The sequence below is a fragment of the Sitophilus oryzae genome, unplaced genomic scaffold (assembly GCF_002938485.1).
Source record: "Sitophilus oryzae breed Bouriz unplaced genomic scaffold, Soryzae_2.0 scaffold_172_pilon_pilon, whole genome shotgun sequence".
Classification (NCBI taxonomy): domain Eukaryota; kingdom Metazoa; phylum Arthropoda; class Insecta; order Coleoptera; family Curculionidae; genus Sitophilus; species Sitophilus oryzae.
The window spans coordinates 761,845-782,035 of record NW_022146424.1 but is presented as its reverse complement, the minus strand read 5'-3'; the positions used below and the strand labels follow the sequence as shown (position 1 = coordinate 782,035).

The 20,191-nt window shown below is 33.7% G+C and overlaps 1 protein-coding gene across 1 annotated transcript in view; it reads right to left on the bottom strand.

Annotated features, from left to right (window-relative positions):
• LOC115881660 (netrin receptor UNC5C) overlaps positions 1 to 20,191 on the bottom strand; it is a 452,006-nt gene that overhangs the window by 115,076 nt on the left and 316,739 nt on the right. The window contains exon 5 of the mRNA XM_030899233.1: positions 16,746 to 17,027. Within this exon, the coding sequence (XP_030755093.1) occupies positions 16,746 to 17,027 (282 nt within the window). The remainder of the gene's footprint in view (positions 1 to 16,745; positions 17,028 to 20,191) is intronic.

Genomic DNA, 20,191 nt, shown 5'->3' with positions numbered 1-20,191 from the left:
CTCCAGTGGCGTAGGGCTCCTTAGGGAATCAATCTGAAAATAACGCACATGATTAAAAATTCTCAAGGCTTACGACCGAGAAAAAAAATGATTTTCCTTGATTTAATAAGCAGTCTTCTGATTTGTCGCGTGGTTTTTAACAGAACGCTCTCTCCCCAATGGACACGTTAGTACATTGAAGCTAAGAAACGATAATAGCAAATGCAGAGTCTGTGGTTAAGATGGAGGAAGCATCAGAACACCTTATCACTAAGTGCGCCGAGACGGCATCCATCAGTGCCATGGGTACGGCTGATATCAGAGATGGGGAACTAATCTCTATAAAACCGTCTCAAATACTGGCATTTTTCAAAGCCTTGAGACTGTACGATGTGTGTGTCATGTGTGTCAAAGATGAGGACAATGATATTACTGGAAATCTATTTTTTTCTATACAATCAAATATGTCATTTTTTAGTTTCTATATTCCAAAAACAACTTGAATTTATATTTCGATATTTGTATAAGTGGCTCCCTATTTTTATCTAAAATAGACAGTAAAGTTTAGAAACGAGTCAGGAAAGATTTCGACACCACTGTCAAACAAGACCAAAATAAAAAAAGGTCTGGATTATCAAAGATTAGAAATAATGTTATTCCTTACAAATAAAGCTTTCATTATTATTTAATTTGTTTAATTATTTTATTCACACCTCAAACCCTAAAGTTTTGTCGCTTTCAATTAACCTAATTTAACTAACCACACTTTTTCATGAGCTCCGACGATTGTATTAATTTTTCATTCTCCGGCCAAAAATGTAGGTTTACTGCTGACTTGGGACCCATTTTCCCCCCAATGTTAAATGCCCCTGACCTTTCCCCAATCTTAATATAAAGTATAATTAGGTTGTATTTTTATCGTTTAAGGTTTTTTTGTAGCTGTTAAAAAACAAAAATAATTTTTAAAATGCACAGAGAATTCTTGAGATATACAAATTAAAAGGTTTATTAAAAAAAATGATAAAGAACTATAACATAATATGTTATAGTATATAACATAATATGTTATAGTATATAACATAATATGTTATAGTATATAACATAATATGCTATAGTATAGTTCATATTTCAATTACTATATTATAATTTTTAATCCACTTTAAATAAAACAATACAACATTTAAATAGGTTTTGTTCTAATTATGTAATATTGATTTCAAATTACCTGTTTTCCTAATTATACTCAGAACTTTCTTTTAGGGTTGCAAGTATTCACGAGGCGATTTATTTCCATTAAGGTTTTGATCCTTCTCGGGCGATTAGTGTAACCCAAAAGAATAATTGATATAGATTGGGTTTCCTTTAATTTTTTTGTCTAGTTTGTGTTCTTTTCTTTGGGTAATTATTGGATTGCTTTGGTAATTATTTCCACAAATTCCAACATTTCGAATTGGGATAATGGATTAATAAAAAATTATAAGGGTATATGAAATGAAGATTCCTGAATATATAAAATTATATGGGGAATATGCAGAATATTATTGAAATATACAGGGTAAGTCTTAAATAAGTGCAAATATTTTCAGGGGTGGTATATTCCGGCCCCAGGAACACATCTATGAGGTTTTTTTTAGCAAAAAAGGAGATGTTGAAAATCGTGCATTTTCTTTTAAATTTCCCAGTATATATTTTGAAAATTCGTCAAATATATTGATATTACCATAGTTACGGCTTTATTCTATGGTTACGGCACTAAAAGAGAGGCAAAATACAGAAAATATCCGGTGGCTCTCAAAATTTAAAAAAAAAAAATTAAACTTAAATAATTCGGTTATTTTAGACTTGTGTGAAAAATGGTAAAGAGAAAATATGTTCCTTTTATCGAGATCTACCAGCCCTGAAAATATTTGCAGTTATTTAAGACTCACCCTGTATAGAAAATACTTGAAATAAAATGTAAACAAAAATATAGAGAACAAATGAAAACAACTGTCAACTTTCTTGGTCTCAAATCATTGTTGTATTCTTGCATAAAATACCGTATGATCGAAAAAAAAAACGGCGTCCAGTTGGCTTGGAAATAAACATCGATGACATTGCCCATATAATTTTACATACAGTATGTTCCCGGATTGTCTTTACAAGAGGAAAAAAAAAACTTTTTTATTATTGACATTTTGAGAAAAATACATTCTTCATAAAAAATTTTGCTTGTTCTAAAATTGTTAACCACGTTTATACTTTTGCAAATATCCATACCGCTTAAAAAAAACATGAAAATGTATTTGAATTAGTCCCAAAAACCACAAGGCGTTTCTATGGTAATATAATTTCGATTTAATTCTTTGATAGATCGTTATGATTAATTTTGATTAACGTCATATTTTTTTTATGTTGTTAAAGTATCACATTTTTCCGATAACTATTATCACCCTTTCAACTACACTTTCATGTTTTTTTTTAATTTTCTCTGAAAAGGTATGCAAATATGGAAAAGTATAAACGGGATTAACCATTTTCGAACAAGCAAAATTTTAATAAAGAATGTATTTTTCTCAAGAAGTCAAAAATAAAAAAGTTTTTCCTCTTGTAAAGACAATCCGGGGACATACTGTATAAAATGACCGCGATGTTCATTTCATAGCCAAAGCTGACGCCTGTTTTTTTCGATCATACGGTAGTACAATGCATTTTAGTAAAATTGATGCAATAGATAACATATTTAAAATTCTAGTTAGCTATTCTATCAGATTATTACATAATTTGTGAGCATATGATACCCATTTTTTACTATCGCACAATAGTTTTGGTATATTTTGAAATCCCCTTTCAAGAAAAGAAATTATAATTTAATACCTCACAACAAACTAATAAAACTAAAAAATTATATCTAATAATAAATTTTCCAATTGCTTGCTTTATTTAAGACTTATCATATCGAACGAAATGAATATTGGATTAAATCATTTTGAAGTGACATGGAAAAAACTCGTAATATCTTCGAATTTCGAGCTGGATTATTTATTCAATAACTCGAAATTACAGGGTAATTGCGAGATGTATTTCGACGGCATAGATGGCGTGACCGAACCGGAGGAAATTGAGAGCTATACCCGTAATAGAACCTTCAATAATTCAAAAGGCGCTGCTATCGATTTTTGCCTATTAAATCTACCAGGGAACTATTATCTACATTGTTTTTTTATTGTAATTTGGATTATATATATCAGTGGTTATATATATCAGTATTTATATACCGTGTGTTGTAAAAGTGATGAATAAGTCTTCCCCATTTTATTTACAAAGAAATCCTTAAAATATCCAATCCCTCATTACCAAAATTGTATACTTTGCCAAAAATTCATAAACCGGACAAGTCTATGCGCCCTATTGTTTCGGCTGTAGGTTCTCCGACTTATAATTTGGCAAAATGGTTATCAAGGGAGTTCGAAAATTTACCTAATCATGAACCTTCTTTCCCAGTTAAAAATAATATTGAATTCATTAACAAAATTAAAGATATAACATTGCATGAAGGTGAAATTTTGGTCTCCTTTGATGTATCTTCGTTGTTCCCAAGTGTTCCAATTCCACATACTTTAGGCTACTTGAAGGAATTACTGAACGCAAATGGTCTCGACAACAAAACTGTGCTTGAATATATTGAGCTTACATCGTTATGTATGAAACACATTTTTTTTCAATTTAATAACAACTTTTTTGAACAGCGGGAAGGTACAGCAATGGGTAATCCATTGTCTCTATTTTTGGCTAATTTATTCATGAGCAGGTTTGAAGTGGAGGCTAAGAATCAGTTTGAGTATTTTCCAAGAGTATGGTTTAGGTATGTGGATGATATTTTTGCTGTTTTTGATACACATTCAGACACCATAGATAATTTTATTTCTAAGTTAAATAATCGTTTTCCTTCCATTAAATTTACGCATGAAATTGAGAACAACGACAGATTACCATTTCTAGATGTATTAGTTATTAGAAATACTAATAATTGCCTGGCATTTGATATCTATAGGAAAAATACGACCACACGCAGATATATTCCTAATGAATCACATCATAGTGTTGAACATAAAATGGATAGTTTAAATTTCTTAGTTCATAGATTACTTAGTTTCCCACTTTCCAAGGAAAGATATGAAATAGAAAGAGATTACATTAGGAATGTAGCTGAGTGTAATGGATATTCTCCTTTACTAGTTGATAAATTAATTAGAAAACGTAGGTTTAGGTTAATGATTTCTGAAAATTCGACTTTTCAAGTGGAAAAAGATACGTCTAAATATTTTTCAATACCGTTTGATAGAGAGTTATTCCGTGGTCTAAAAGGAATTTTTAAGAATGTCAATTATAAACTTGTGTATAGTGCTAATAATAAATTACAACAATTATTAGGTAATCCAAAGGATAAAACACCTCCACTGGAAAGGTCAGGTATTTATGAAATTTCTTGTAAAGATTGTAATCAGAAATATGTTGGGCAAACTAGAAGATAAATATTAACTAGATTTGAAGAACATTTAGCTCAGATAAGATATGGTAGACCGGATAAATCTTGCGTGGCCGAACATATTGTTGATAAAGAACATTGTATAGATCTTAATAATTTAAAATTAATTAAACAAGTCTCAAATTACAGGCAATTGAAAGCATCAGAATTAATAAATGTAAAGATAGCATGAACAGAGTCAACGGTCCAATTCCTTCAAGTTCTTTGTTCCTACTACTCTAGTGGCGGAAATTAACTGTTACGCTCAGTGGGCTCTGACTCGGTTGGGTAGATTTTGCCACGCCCACTCGGTACCTACTGGGCGAGTATATAAACGCTCAACTTGTAGATTGTACTTTAGTTTATAATCATCTGCTAATGATGCTAACCTGGTTAGCGAAACGCGCGTCCAGTGTAAAAGTAAAAGTGTTTTGGTGTATTGTGGTGATTTAGTGTAATTTTATTTTGCTGTGTAACACCAAAGGTTCCAACCCTCAACTGTAATCTTAAAATGAAGCAAACTCTGAATAATTTATTCGAATTCGGTTTTGATCTATGAGGGATACACAACTGTCAACTTTCTTGATCTCCAGTCATCGTTGTAATCTTGCATAAAATACCGTTTAATCGAAAAAAAAACGGCGCCCGGTTGGCTTGGAAATGAACATCGATGACATTCCCCATATAATTTTACATACAGTCCCCGGATTGTCTTTAAAAGAGGAAAAACTTTTTTATTATTGACATTTTGAGAAAAATACATTCTTCATAAAAAAATTTTGCTTGTTTTAAAATGGTTTAACCCCGTTTATACTTTTCGAAATATCCATACCGTTTAAGAGAAAATAAAAAAAAAACATGAAATGGATTTGAATTTTTTCCTAAGTCCCAAAAATTACAAGTCGTTTCTATGATAATATAATTTCGATTTCATTCTTTGATAGATTGCTATAATTAATTTTGATCAACGTCATATTTTTTGATGTTGTTAAAGTATCACATTTTCCGAATTATTCGAACTAAATAAATTTTGTGCATCTTTAACATAATTTTCATGTTTTTTTCTAATTCTCTCTAAAACGGTATGGAAAATTGGAAAAGTAAAAACGGGATAACCATTTTAGAACAAGCAAAACATTTTTATGAGGAATGCATTTTTCTTAAAATGTCAATAGTAAAAAAAATCTTCTTGTAAAGACAATCTGGAGACATACTGTATATTGAGGAAAAATGATTTTTAAAAAATTTAGTTTAACATTCGAGAAAAAAATTTTCTGGAAATAAATTTGTATGACCGGAAACGTTATATCCTTTTTGACTCTTTCTATAATTAGTGTTAGTTTTTATATCAATTTTTAAGAAATGATGTCTAGAGATTAACGTCGCTATCGATTGTCATTTCCCAGCCGTCTTTGACGCCGTTTTTTCAGTCATACGGTATTAGTACACTAAAACGCTTCAAAGCAACCTTGTAGGAACACAATGATACTCTACAACAAATGTAAACTATTACAGCGAGTTTATTTCTATAAGAATAGGCAAGTCGTAACTTTCGCTTTAACCTTTAAAGCTTATACAGAGAAATAAAAATCAACTCAGACGTATTTAAGTCCTTTTCAATTTATATTAGCCTTTACGATTTGCCGGGGCACGGAGTTCGCGTGACGCCGCATTACTCACTTACGCCTCGTTCCATTTCTAATTTCCGTAGTGGCAATTTTAGTGCCAATAAAAATTACTTTTCCTGGGAATACACATCACCCCTTTCGCCTTTATTACGAATCCTGGACGATTAGCTAGCTAGAATGGCCTAGGTTGTGTAGGTTTGGTTGTTAGAACACGCCTAGATCTTCATTTCAAGGAAAATGTTCAGAAGGGATTATGTTTTTAACCATACTGTTTTTCGTTAATTTTCTAGAAATTAATTTTCTACCTACAAAAATTTCAATGCGATAAAGTCAATAAGGAAACTTAAAGGTTGATTCTCACTGTACCTTCCGTATCAGCTACCTTCCGTTTCCATAAAATAAAAGTAAAGTAAAGATTTCAGTTAACGTCTCCTTTTTTGCTGCCAGGGCTAATCTGGACGGGGCCTACTTTGTTTACGCGGAATCCGAACCGCGCCTACCGAGTTAGGAAGTGTCTAAATTAACTCTTACTCACGAGGTATCCGATCTCATCCGGCCTCGAACCGGCGTGAATGAGCAGTGTGTATCAATAGATTTTACACTTTTCCCTTGGACAACAGCACGATACAGAGTTTCGAACCGGTCACCCGTCTATCCACCAGTATCGCCTTACGTCGCTTAACTTCAGTGTTCTAATGAGAACCGGCGCTTCAACGTAGCTCTAGGCCGTTGCCCTTTCCATAAAATATTATATCATGTAAATGAATAGGACAATGCACACTATCCGTTCCGTTTCCCTTCTGTTCTATATCCTTTCCATCCATACATTTTTTTTGCAGACGGACTGAAGCGTATCGAAAACAGCATTGTCAAGTGTTTACATTTGTACCAGCTCTGTTAATATTTTAATCTGTTAATCGCAATTAACCAATGACCAGATTTTTCGACCTCCATATTGCTCGATTTTGCCATTCTTCCTGGTTAATAGCTCTGTCTCTCATGTACTGGTCTACTCCATCTAACCACGTAGTTGTAGGTTTTCCTCTTTTCCTTCTGCTTTGGGGACATTACTCCATTGCCCTTTTTGGTCATCTTTCCCCTCCCATTCTTTTTACGTGCCCATACCATAGTGGCTGTCTCGATTCGATGTTGTCGGTGCTGGTATATATTCGCCTTGTTCTTTGCCTGATCTCCTCATTTCTAATGTGTTCCATCCTTGATATGCGACATGCTCTTCTGAGAAAGTCCATCTCCACTGCTCGACCATCCTTCTTTCTTTTGCTGTAAATTGCCAGCATTCGGCACCGTATGTTAAAATTGGATCTACGATTGTTTGTAAATCCTTATCTTTGTTTGGATGGATGTTTTATTTGACCACAGGAGAGGGTTTAAAAGACCGATTACTTTCTTACCTTGTTGAACTCTACTATGTATATCTTTCTTGGAGTTCCCTTCTTCAGATATAGTACTTCCTAAATATGTATATTCGCTACACCTTTTAATTTCATGTATGTGTAGTTCAGGATCTTCAGTTTGTTCTTCTCCTACTTTCAGGTATTCGGTTTTTGTGAGGTTGATATTGAGTCCCTATCTGTCGTCGTATTCTTCCTCAAGTTTCCTCAACATATAGTCGGCATCCTCCTCACAACCCACAACAATAACTTGGTCGTCTGCAAAGAACAAAGTCGATAGACAGTGGTTGTCAATCTCTATTCCCATAGCTCTACTCTTCCTTCTCCAGTTTTTCAATGCCTCCTTGATATATATTTTAAATAAGGTAGGTGATAAACTGCACCCCTGTCTAAGTCCTTTAGATGTCAGGAAGGATTCCGATAGGAACTTCCCCTGTCTGATCATACTTTTTGGATTTTTGTACATATTCCAGATTGCATTGATATATGTTTTACTCACATTTGCCTCAACCAAGATTTCAAATATTTTCTTCAAAGGCACCGTGTCATAGGCTTTCTCTAAATCTATAAATACCAGATGCGTGTCCAAATTTCGAGCTCTCCTTTTTTCAATTATTTGTTGTAACACAAATATGTTGTCTGTACAAGAACGCCCAGCGCGGAAACCACCTTGTTCTTCTATTTCTTCAAAGCTCTCTTCTACTCTCTCTTTTAATATCCTGCCATACAACCTTCCCATTGAGCTTGTCAAACTAATGCCTCTGTAGTTGCTACATCTTTTTTTGTCTCCTTTCTTAAAGATAGAGCTGATGTACGCCAGGTTCCAGTCTTCAGGAATGTTTTCGTTTTTTATCAGGCATCTGTTGAAGATATCAGCTAGTATTTCCAATAATATATCGGGTCCCTGCTTTATTAGCTCAATGAAAATGTTTCCCGGTCCCGCAGCTTTTCCATTTACACCCTGTATACATTTTTAAAAAATTTTATATATTAGTATAGATTGGGATTGAACTTAATTAAACTGAAAAAATAAATATTATTTATTTCGATCTATTTTAGAATACCAACCACAAACAAGAACACCGAAGAAGAACCGCGGCGGTCATCCGCTGTTTGTTGGTCATCGTTATTTGTAGTGCCACGGGGACCACGACAAGATCTGGTCACGACCACGGCCGCGTCGATTTTACTTTCAATAGTTCTCGGGGTCGTCCGCCGTGTCGCTCTAACGCTCCGCCGGACCCACATTTCACTCCCATTCGCCTTGCTCTCTTTTTCCTCCTACGAAAGGGAAATTCGTGCGTTCCGATAACATCCCTGCAACGCAAGGCGACCGGCAACGTTTATTTGTACTGGCTCTAATAGGGTCTGTTTTTGATTTAAACGTTTCACGCTTCGATAGAAGGTTAAATGCCGTAACGAGTAGAAAAATGATCCGATTGATGTAAAGAGAAACGGAGACAGAGTCATTGTGAGACAGAATCATTGGTTCGTTAAACTGAGTGAGATTCTCTCTCTCTTGACCATTCCATATATCAAAAAGTTGAGATGAGCAACATTGCGATTGCGATTTTCAAATTGCAGCGACTGTAAGCTGCGATTGAAATTTAATATTTAAATTTTGTACTAGGTATAATTGTCTGTATATGTATTTTTAGCTTAAAAGTTCAAAAGAGTTAATAATATTCTGTAGTTTAGTTTTTAAGTTTGAAACATTGAGTTACGACGCTTAAATGGGTCGTATTAAAGGTTGATTCTCACTCTACCTTCCATATCAGCTCCCTTCCGTTTCCTTTCCGATCACATAAAATGTTATATTGTTACGGATTCCGTGGGTCCACTATTTAAACTCACGATAAAATACTTAACGAATTTATTTGTTTCACTCTGTACACACAACTTATACTACTGACAACACAATTTATGCAACTACTATTACTCTAACGGTACTTCGCGGTATTATCAAACTTCAGACTTCAGACTATCTTCAGACTGCTCCAACTGTCAAAGCGCGGGCCTTATATACCCCCTGGCGATGGTTTCTGGAATTTTCTAAAGAATTCTGTAATTTTCTTTTACTTTCTGGCGAATTCACCAGGTTCCTCAATGCACCGTTGCGGTTATGCAACCAGTAATACACCTTGACCTTAACAATATCACGTGAATGAATAGGACAATGCACACTATCCGTTCCGTTTCCCTTCTGTTCCATACCCTTTCCTTCCATACATTTTTTTGGCGGACGTATCGGAAACAGCGTTGTCAAGTTCTTACATTTGTACTAGCTCTGTTTAAATTTAGCTGATATTTATTTATTCTTTCACCTCTTAATTACCTTCTTCAAAAGATACAAATTTCTAAAATAAAACTTTCTTAACCTAACCTAACCTAACCTAACGGAACGGAAGCTAACGTATAGCGTCGATACAATAAAAATACGGAACTGGTTCTGACAGGGAGGCTATAGTTGTTTGTAAGTCCCATTTAGCTTCAATCTATTGAGGTGTTCATTGAGAAGAAAACGTCCTGTTAAAAAATCCGCGACAATCCAAAGATTGTTGTTACTTAAATCAAGGAAAATCTTTGATCTGCTTTAAGTTGCTTTCTACTTTGAAAGCAGAACTATTCTGGTCTATGGAGTGTTCGCTCCGTTTTTAGCTAGATCGTTTGCTTTTTCATAATCTTCTATCCCTTGGTGAGCTGGTACCTAGAGTAGGACTTATTCTCTTTGCCTGATTTTCTCAAAGCTGCGCACATATTCAACCAAATAGAATATATTGTTTTCATTTTTGCAAATAAATAATCGATTCGAAATGGCATGCCAGCGCCTAGCTTCAAGCTATAATTTGACGACATTAACACATATCAATTGCAGATACTTAAAATACAGGTAGTGCATAAAAACAATTAGTTTCACGTCCAGGCCAGCTCCTCAATTAATATGTTTACCTCTATATTCCGCAAATAGTTTCGCGTGCAAGACGACCAACCATCGTCGAAAGATAATAGTTACGGAAACAAGTCAAAGTTAAATCAAACAAATTACGGTCCCGCAACCGCTCCGAATACTCCTATAATCACATAGTAAACGTTAGCGTTTTGCACAGATTATAACCTCGACTGCCGAGCAAACGGGCATGTATATAGTTTAGTCGGTTAATACAAACACCGACTGCAGGGAAGTAACGTAGTCGGTGGAGGATGTTTTGTGTGTATACTCTCCTCTTCATGGTTTAAGATTTACTTGCAATCAATGGCGGTTCCTCAGTAAGGGAAAATCTGTACGACAACCCCCCAAATGTAATGCGTGTCCTTAAGAAAAAAACTAATTTAAATTGTATCTTTCTTTCATTTTCATTCAATTCTATTTATTCCATAAACAATAAATCGTTCGTCGTAGACTTGAAATTAAAGAGATTTTTTTTGCAAATTTCTTATCTGGTGGTGTTTAGGCTAAAGCTTCATTCAGAACTTCGAAATCAGTGGAAAAAATTAGTAGCTTCAGTTAGCGCAGAAGTGTGCTTCTATAATCTCAATATAAGAATTCAGAACGTAGTAATTGGTGGTAGTAATTTTCAATTAGTAGAAAAAGTTAACAAGCTTTTAATTTTTGCCACTAATTATACTTCAAAATTAGTAACGTCATTTTGGCCTTTGATTATCATCCGTCAAGAGAAAATGTGGTTAGAAATCAAAAGTTTATTGTCTTATAAGCTAAATAATAGACTTTCTCTATGGATACAAGTGATTACTAGTTTTTTATTAATAATATTAATTGTATTTTTTAAACATTGTGAATGATCATAAACTAAAAAGTATAAAGTGTAATTAAAACCACTAATTTATTCCACTAATTGGGATGTTTTGAATAAAGCTAAAGGAAATACAACTTAACATTGTCAAAATTGTCGATCACTTAAGGTAAGTTGACATTTGCCTGGTTTGGTTCACTGCGCCACCACTGCATGCAATATTGTTTATGGCCTGGCGTGGGACTGTAACGTTTCTCCAAAGGATCTCTCGAGTTTATGTTTATATTAAGTATATAGAATTACGTCGATATGTGGTGATGCTCTTGTATGTAGTTTTATTGAAACCCTCTATATGATGTACGACGTCTGTGACCATGTATTCTCCAACTTATTCTTATTTCTTGTCTTTTTCTCTTGATTCTGCTCTTTTTATAGTTTTTGTTCTGGTGGGGTAGCAATGTTAATATAGTAAGTAACACATTCAAAGAAATCAAACTATCCAGACACACTGCTTTTTTCTTTTTTTTTATCAAAAAAATAATAGTTTTTAATAGTAATTTTAGATAAAAAATGCGGATTATGCACGATATTTTGAAATATTTTACTTTATTTTTGGTACTATTGGTGTCTTGGTATTAATATTAAAAAAAAAACAAAGAATCGCGCACAAAAAGTTGAAACCAAAGCAACCAAATCTCGTTCGAGCAACTTCTTGTCGGTAGATAGCCAGTTAACTCGGAAGCGGCTAGACGCGTGAGTATATAAGCCCGCGCATTATCGGTATTAGACTTGTACCATACAATGAAAAAAAAACGGCGTCAAAGACATCTGGGGAAAGACAATCGATAATAATTTTGGCGAGGTCAAGCCCTAGGCATCATTACTTGACCCGTACACATTTTTATTTTTTAATGGCTCTTACTGCCAGTTGGCCTTAAGAAGGTTGTAACTTATTTTTATATTGAGTAAAAATGATTGAAAGGTGTAGTTTATAATTCGGGAAAAAATTCCTTTTTTGATCTTTCTCTAATTAGTGTTAGTTTTTGACCAACTTTATGTCAATTTTTAGTAAATGACGTCTAGAGATTGACCTCGCCAAATTATCATCGATTGTCATCCTAGCCGTCTTTGACGCCGTTCTTTTTTCGATCATACGATAGAAAATGATATAAAAATTTTTTTGGATAATTTTTTATCGAAAACATGTTGTTTGGCGACACCATTTAATTCAAATAAACTAAAAAAAATAATTTTAACATGAAATACGTTCTGAAGAAAGAAATAAAAACCGTAAAAAACATTAAAAATTATAATTTTAACATGAAATAGGTCCTGAAAAAAGAGATAAAAACCGTTAAAAAACGTTAAAAATTATAATTTTAACATACAAGTAGGCTTTAAATAATCATTTTCATTTTCTACCAGGAAAAGAAATCTTCTTTACACGTCCATTTTATACTGAAACCGACGACTTTCAGAAACAAAACCGAAATCCTTCCCAGTCGTAGAATTGCTTTTATATCGTCGTCGTCGCCGTCATCAGCCATGACAGATACATTAAAACCGTCAAGATTTCGAGAAAACGTTGCCAGATTAAAACTCCAGATGATTATCTTTATATGCGCCAGACTACCGTTTTTATATTATTTTCGAGACGCGCGTATAAAGGAAAAACTGCACCAGTGTAGGTCGAGATTAAGTATTTTTGTTTGCAGTGGGATGGCGTTTAACAGAACTATATGTTAATGTCACGATTTTGTAGCGAATGCCTTTTTACAAGCTTGTAAAATGAAGAGAATATGACTTTATTTTTTTTTCAGTTTGTTTTTTTTCTGTTGTAAATTTTTCAGTTTTTTTTTCATGTCAGTGAATATTAACATATTAAATTAACGGTATTAGGAATTACAGTAAATCTTAATTCAGAATCTCGAAATTAATGGAATAAAATGGTGGTTTTAATTATACTTTTTTAGGTCAAATTATGAATAATAGTCTAAATAAGTAGAGAAAGCTAAAGCTTCATACAGAAGCTCGCAATTAGTGGTTTCACTTAGCGTAGAAGTTTGTTTCTTTAATTTCAATGTCAATGCTTGTAAATCACTTACAAGCAAGTAGAAGAGACAATAAGGAAACTTAAAAATAGAAAATCTCCTAATCAAGATAAAATACCAAACGAGCTAATAAAAAACGCAGGGACGGCTATCATAGAGGAATACACAAAACTGTTTAACATTATATTACAACATAAGAAAATACCAGAAGAATGGAAACAAAGTATAACAATACCCATTTTTAAAAAGGGAGATAAAACAGACCCAGCAAACTATAGAGGAATAACATTACTGAGCACCTCGCTAAAACTTCTGACTAAGATCATTGCGGACAAAATCTCCTCAATAGTGCCAATAAGCGAGGAACAAAAAGGATTCCGAAGAAACCGATCAACTACCGATGCACTATTCATACTCAGGCAACTAGTTGAAAAATCCTTAGAATATAACTCTCCAGCCTATCTATGTTTTATAGATTTAACAAAGGCCTTTGATAGAGTCCAACTAAAAGACATCATCACCATCTTGAAAGCAGTAATGTCTCGAAAGAACTCACAGAACTTATCAAGGACTTAAACACAAACACAACAACCCAAATAAGAACAAATTTTACCTTAACGCCGCATCTTCGAACTACAACTGGTATTCGCCAAGGCGACAGCCTCAGCCCTCTGTTATTCAACACAATCATGGATCAAGTAATAAAAACCGTCAAGAATACTGGATTAGGATATCGAATGGGAATGCATAAAGTAAACATATTATGCTATGCCGATGACGCAGTACTTATTGCAGAGTCAGAGGACGACCTCCAAAGAATGCTACAAGCTTTTAACAGACAGGCAGAAAAACTTAACATGCAAATTTCCACAAATAAGACCAAATGCATGACCATTACAAAGGAGCCTCTACGGTGCAAATTGGTAATAAAAAACAAAACTATTGATCAGATAATGTCATTCGAATACCTCGGATGCAAAATTACAAGCTCAGGATTCCTGGAAGAAGAAGTAAGGAAACAAGCCAATAAAGCTGCCGCAATATCAGGACATCTTAAATATCCCATATGGAAAAACAAACATTTGAGTACAGAATGTAAGTCAAGAATATACAAAACCTGCATACGACCAGTGATGACATATGGTGCGGAAACCAGAGCTGAAACATCAGTAACAAAGAGAATCCTACGAACTACTGAAATGAAGACCTTAAGAATGATAACTGGATACACATTGAGGGACAGACAGAGAAATGTAGACATAAGAGAAAAGTGCCAAACAAACGACGTTGTCAGATGGATAAGGCAGAGAAGAAGAGAATGGAACCAGCATGTCAATAGATGGGCCCCGACAGAATGGCCATAATAATTCGCAACAACGTACCCCATGGCAGAAGACCTACTGGACGACCACCTAAACGTTGGCAAGACAGTTGGCAGTCAACCTCGCAAGAGTTGCTTAGACGAGGAGGAAACCGGAACTAAACAGGCGATACGCCTTCTAAAAGAAGAAGAAGAAGAAGAATTTCAATGTAATCATTCAAAACGTCAAAATTAGTGGTAGACATTTTTAATTAGTAGAAAAAGTTATCAAACTTTTAACTTTTCCACTAATGATACTTCAAAATTTGCGAGAAATGTCATTTTGGCCTTTGATTATCATCCGTCAAGATAAATTGTAGTTAGAAATCAAATGTGGATTGTTTTATAAGCTAAATATTAGGCTTTCTCTATGGATACGACTGACTAATGCAAGCTGTTGCTAGGATATTCTATTAATCTTAATTGTGTTTTTTAAATATTGGGAATAATCGTAAACTAAAAAGTATAAAGTTTAATTGAAACCACTAATTTATTCCACTAATTGCGAGGTTCTGAATGAATCTAAAGTTTGTTAACCTTTTCCTACTAATTGAAAAATTACCACCACTAATTTTGACGTTCTCTATGTTTACATTGAAATTAGGGGACGTAGGGAATTAACTTTAAAAGCCCTATATCAAGTGAGATTACCTCAATGACGTATAATATCAAACATTTCCCAACACCAAAAGAGGCTCCTTTAAGGCCCTATTTTAGCAAAAAATAATAACAAAACCCATATCCGCTTGCGAAATAAAAAATGCGGTGGGCTTCCGGCTGCTGTCATCAGGTGTTCCGTGCCACACTCTCCCTTAATCGCCCGTTATTACCGAAATGACAGTAGTTGCCTTGCTTCGTCTGCTCCCCAATCCCCCTGTTGGCGCCACCTGTGACCTAAACTGTTTGTATTTTCCGAGAAAAAAAAAGGCACTATGGAAGCGTAGACATGGTAATTTTTAAGATATCTTAGTATATATATTTAAATATTAGATTTATATATTTATTTGTTTGAACTTATGCTGCAAAAATCACTTTTCTCATTAATGTCCACCTAATTTTTCGTGTAAGGGGTAGTTTTTCAATTTCACCCTAAAAACTTTATGATCATCGTTTAGCATTTTTGGGGCTTCCAAAAAGGGGCCACAAGTGGGGTGTTGCCATTTAAGATTTTCAAGTGAGTAGTGGTGCCGCCTTAGGGGTAGGTCGGGGTGTTTCAAAATATACGTCATATGTATTCCCCCTCGATATTATAGAGACGGTATTTTTTATTTTTTTGATATCTTTTTTGGTTTCAAAATTATAGCCATTGTAAGTTTTCAGTGGCCCACTCTGTATAAATCTTTTAGATTTTACTACTTTATAAGTATTAAATTTTATGATTCAGTGCAGTGGCATTTAAAAAAAAAAAAACATTTTTTTTATATTTTAAATTTTTGACTCGCTCAGGACCTTTTTAAGTCAATAACTGTTGTACAAATTTATTTTAATCATTCTAATAAAACAGTACCTAGGTATTAGAAATACCTTTAACAGTTAACAGTAAATACTTCCCAAAGGAATTTTCCATTCATAAAAAACTACAATTTCCCGAAGGACCAACCACCAGCGAGCGTTTTTATCGTCACGGAAAAGCCTGAATTTTCCATGTAAATATACATCTCGGACGCGGACCATATTTTCCAACTTTTCCGGATTTTCCCAACGCGATAGAAGGAGAGGGCAGATATCAAAATATAACCGAGGAGAATTTATTTTCGGATTACGTAGAACGGAGATTTTCGACTATTATTGATGCCTAACATTTCAAAAGGCCATAATGAAACCCAGAAAGAGCACGGATACCGTTTTATTGTCGACAGAATTCCAGTTCGAAACGAATGTTTGTGGTTTTTATACTCGGTCTCATTTTTTTTCTGTATATTTTATAGCTGGAATTATAATTTCGTTTGTTCAGTTATTCTACAAGCTTTTAGAATTTTTTTTGCACCGAAAACTAAATATTCTGAACCAATAGGCACCATCAAAATTCCCAACTTCAAATTCAAAATCAACTTACCAAAAACTATCAACTGCGACGTGGGAGCCATCCGTTTTGCCGCTATATTCTCCGCTACGCAAGTATAATTCCCTGTATCCTGAGTCCGGGCCTGACCAATCAGCAAATGCCCATCGGTAGTAACCAGGACCGAACTATCTGGCTGCAGTACTTGCCCCCCTCTGAGCCAGTACACCCTGGGGGGCGGCATACCCTGGGGCGGTACGCATTTCAGTTCGGTGTGCTGCCCTATTTCCACTTTGATCACTGGGTCCGGGTTGGACTCGAACTGTTTTTTTAGGTCTGGAAGAAAACAGAGATAATATTAGTTTACATTAAAAAAAAAATAATAAAAAACTAAATTATAACACAATGCAAAAAAGGAACTGAAAACAATTAATAATTGATCAAAGTTACTACTAGCGTGTACCCGCGACTTCGCGTCGAATTAATCATTCGTAATGGTGATGATAAAGCAAAGCACTTTTTGGAACACTCTGTATGATTTTTTAAAAAATTTCAAAATAAATATGTAAAAAAAAACAAATTAAATTATGCGTATCCACGCGTTTTCCCGAAAGACTAACCGTTTTTTAAATAACAAATATTGTAATATTTGAGGGGCCTTTTCACCCTCTAGGAATTTGAGATTCGAGAAACCCCTCCTTATCGAACCTATACACCCCACACTCAATCCGTTTGCCGAAAATCAGCTTTAAACGTCAAGCAGTTTAAGCAGAATCGTGATTACTCAATGGTCATATTTTATGAAACACCCTGTATAAATTTTTAAAAAATCTTAAAATATGTAAAACAACAAAATAAAATATACGTGTTTAAGAGTTTTTCCGAAAAACTTACCGGTTTTTAAATAAAAAATATTCAATATTTGAGGGGTGGTTTCACCCCCTTAGAATTCGAGTTTCGAAAGATCCGTTCTTATCGAACCTCTACACCCTAAAGTCAATCCGTTTCCAAAAATCAGCTTTTTCCGTCAAGCGCTTTAAGCAGGATCGTAATTAATCAATAACCAGATTTTTCGAAACACCCTGTATACATTTGTAAGAAATCTTAAAATATGTAAAAAAACAAAATAAAATATACGTGTTTAAGCGGTTTTTCGGAAACTTGACCGTTTTTTAAATAAAAAATATTGTAATATTTGAGGGGTGGTTTCACCCTCTTGGAACTGGAATTTCGAAAAATCCCTTCTTATCGAACCTCTACACCCTAGAATCAACCTGTATGCCAAAATTGAGCTTCTTAAGTTAAGTGGTTTGAGCAGGATCGTGGTTAATCAGTGAAAGGATTTTATATTATATTAGTATAGATAATGAACTTATTTTGATTCGAAAAATACGCAGTAGTCACGGAATATTGGGACACCTTGTATATTTAAATTCAACACATTCAGTTTTTAAGACACTCTGTGTATATAAACAAAATTATTGATTTTTGAAATATTTACTCGCAAGGAGAGGGATACCAAACAACAAACAAAAAATGATAGATGTTAGGTAACAGTTTTTGACTATCGTTCGAGACGCATTGATGTTATTTTGATTTGTGAGTTTTAGTTATTGTGACAAGGAATGGTATTAAAGGTAAAGTAAATGTTTCCTTATTTTATTTAACATATAAAACTAGTGTTAACTAAAGCATATATTTCGTTTTCTTGTTGTAATGTTCTGTGCTAAAGATTTTCGCACAAGAGTAAAAACATTTTAAATTAATAAACAATATTTCGGGGCGATATATAGTATCATTTAATATTTCTGATCAATTAAGAATATAATTGATAGTTGATCAGAAATATTAAATTATACGAGTGATACTAGGATTACTAGGATAAATATAGGATTTTATCATTCACTGAGAACTGGTGTTTAGATGTTTTTTGAAACTTTTGAATACTTTGCCAGTAAATTTAGTTATTATCTTGTTATTTTATGAGACAAAGAAACCTAAAAGAATAAACAAAATTTGAAAAAATGATTTTCAATATGCCATATTTTAAATAATAATACGTTTAACTACCACTTGAAGACAAAAAGCCCTGATATTATTCGAAATAACTTTTTTGTGTAAAATCTTGTTTATGTCGATCGCATTGAAAAAATATTTAAATCGTGGTTTTGTCATAATATTTAAGTATTTGATTTTTGCCTAGCGCAGTTATTGAAAACACTGTACGGGGCTTGTGTGATGTAACGCTGTTTCGATTAATATAAAGTAGTAAAAATTAAGTGAAATAGAACCTGAACTAGGCGCCGCCGCCGTGTTGTGGTGTGACAATTTCAAATGTTAATAAAATTGGCGAAAAAATGTTAACGATTAAAGGAGAGCGTAATTAGAGCGTTGTTGGGTGCAACAACATTCAATAACTCAACTTTCCCGGATATTAAAGTCTTCCGAAACAACATTTTATAGCTTCATAGTTTCTGACACAGATTTGATCAAAAGCAAACATAGATTGAAGCAGTTCAACGAAACAAGTGAGTAAACAAAGTGCTAATTAAATTATCAAAAAATTAAATAGACATATACTATGAGGGGATAAAATATAATTTGCAATATTAATGGTATACTTTTTTTAATCAACTAGTGCTAAATGTTTTATGAACATTTTCTAAAATTATAATTATGTACCTTTAAAAAATTGTCGTAGCCGAAATAGCTCCAGTTATGACCCCAGTAGTATAACTGGGACTTTTTTATTTTTATTTTTAGAATTTTCACAAATTATACTTCCTAATAATTTAGTATTTTGTTGTACGACCCTGTCCAGATACCAAATCGCCAAGCAAGATTAAAATATAATGTAATGAATTAAAAAAACTGACAATTATTACTGTTGAATTTGTTCTCCATATTTTCATTTACATTTCCTATACAGGGTGAGCCATAAATAAGTGCAAATATTTTCGGGGCTGGTAGATCTCGATAAAAGAAACATGTTTTCTCTTTACCGTTTTTCAAATGAGTCTCAAAATAAAATAACTCAGTAATTTTATTTTGAAAATTTAAAAAATAATGATTTTTTGCTTACATTTTGAGAACCACTGGATCTTTTCTGGATTTTTTTCTTTTAAATTTAATTTCCCTTCGAAGATTTTTTTTTTTCTAAAATATTTAAAAATATTCAAAAACCTTCATAAAGCTGTGGAGTATTAAAGAATTTTTTTGTGTTCATGTCTTGCCTTGTTGTGTATTAAGATATGTCCGTGTCAGTTTTAATACGTGGAAAATTAATTAAACAATAAGAGGTTTTGGATGGGAAAGCCGATTGGCCGGCCGATCGACTTGTTGATTGGCTTCGGCTTTGTTGAATCGAATTTGTTAATCAGATGAGGACTTAAACTGTCGATAAATGGCTTAAAATCGTAATCAGATCAGAAACAAGACCGTTAATCCTTCAGACAGTTTATATTATAAGACAGTGGCGCGGCGTCACGTAAATAACATCA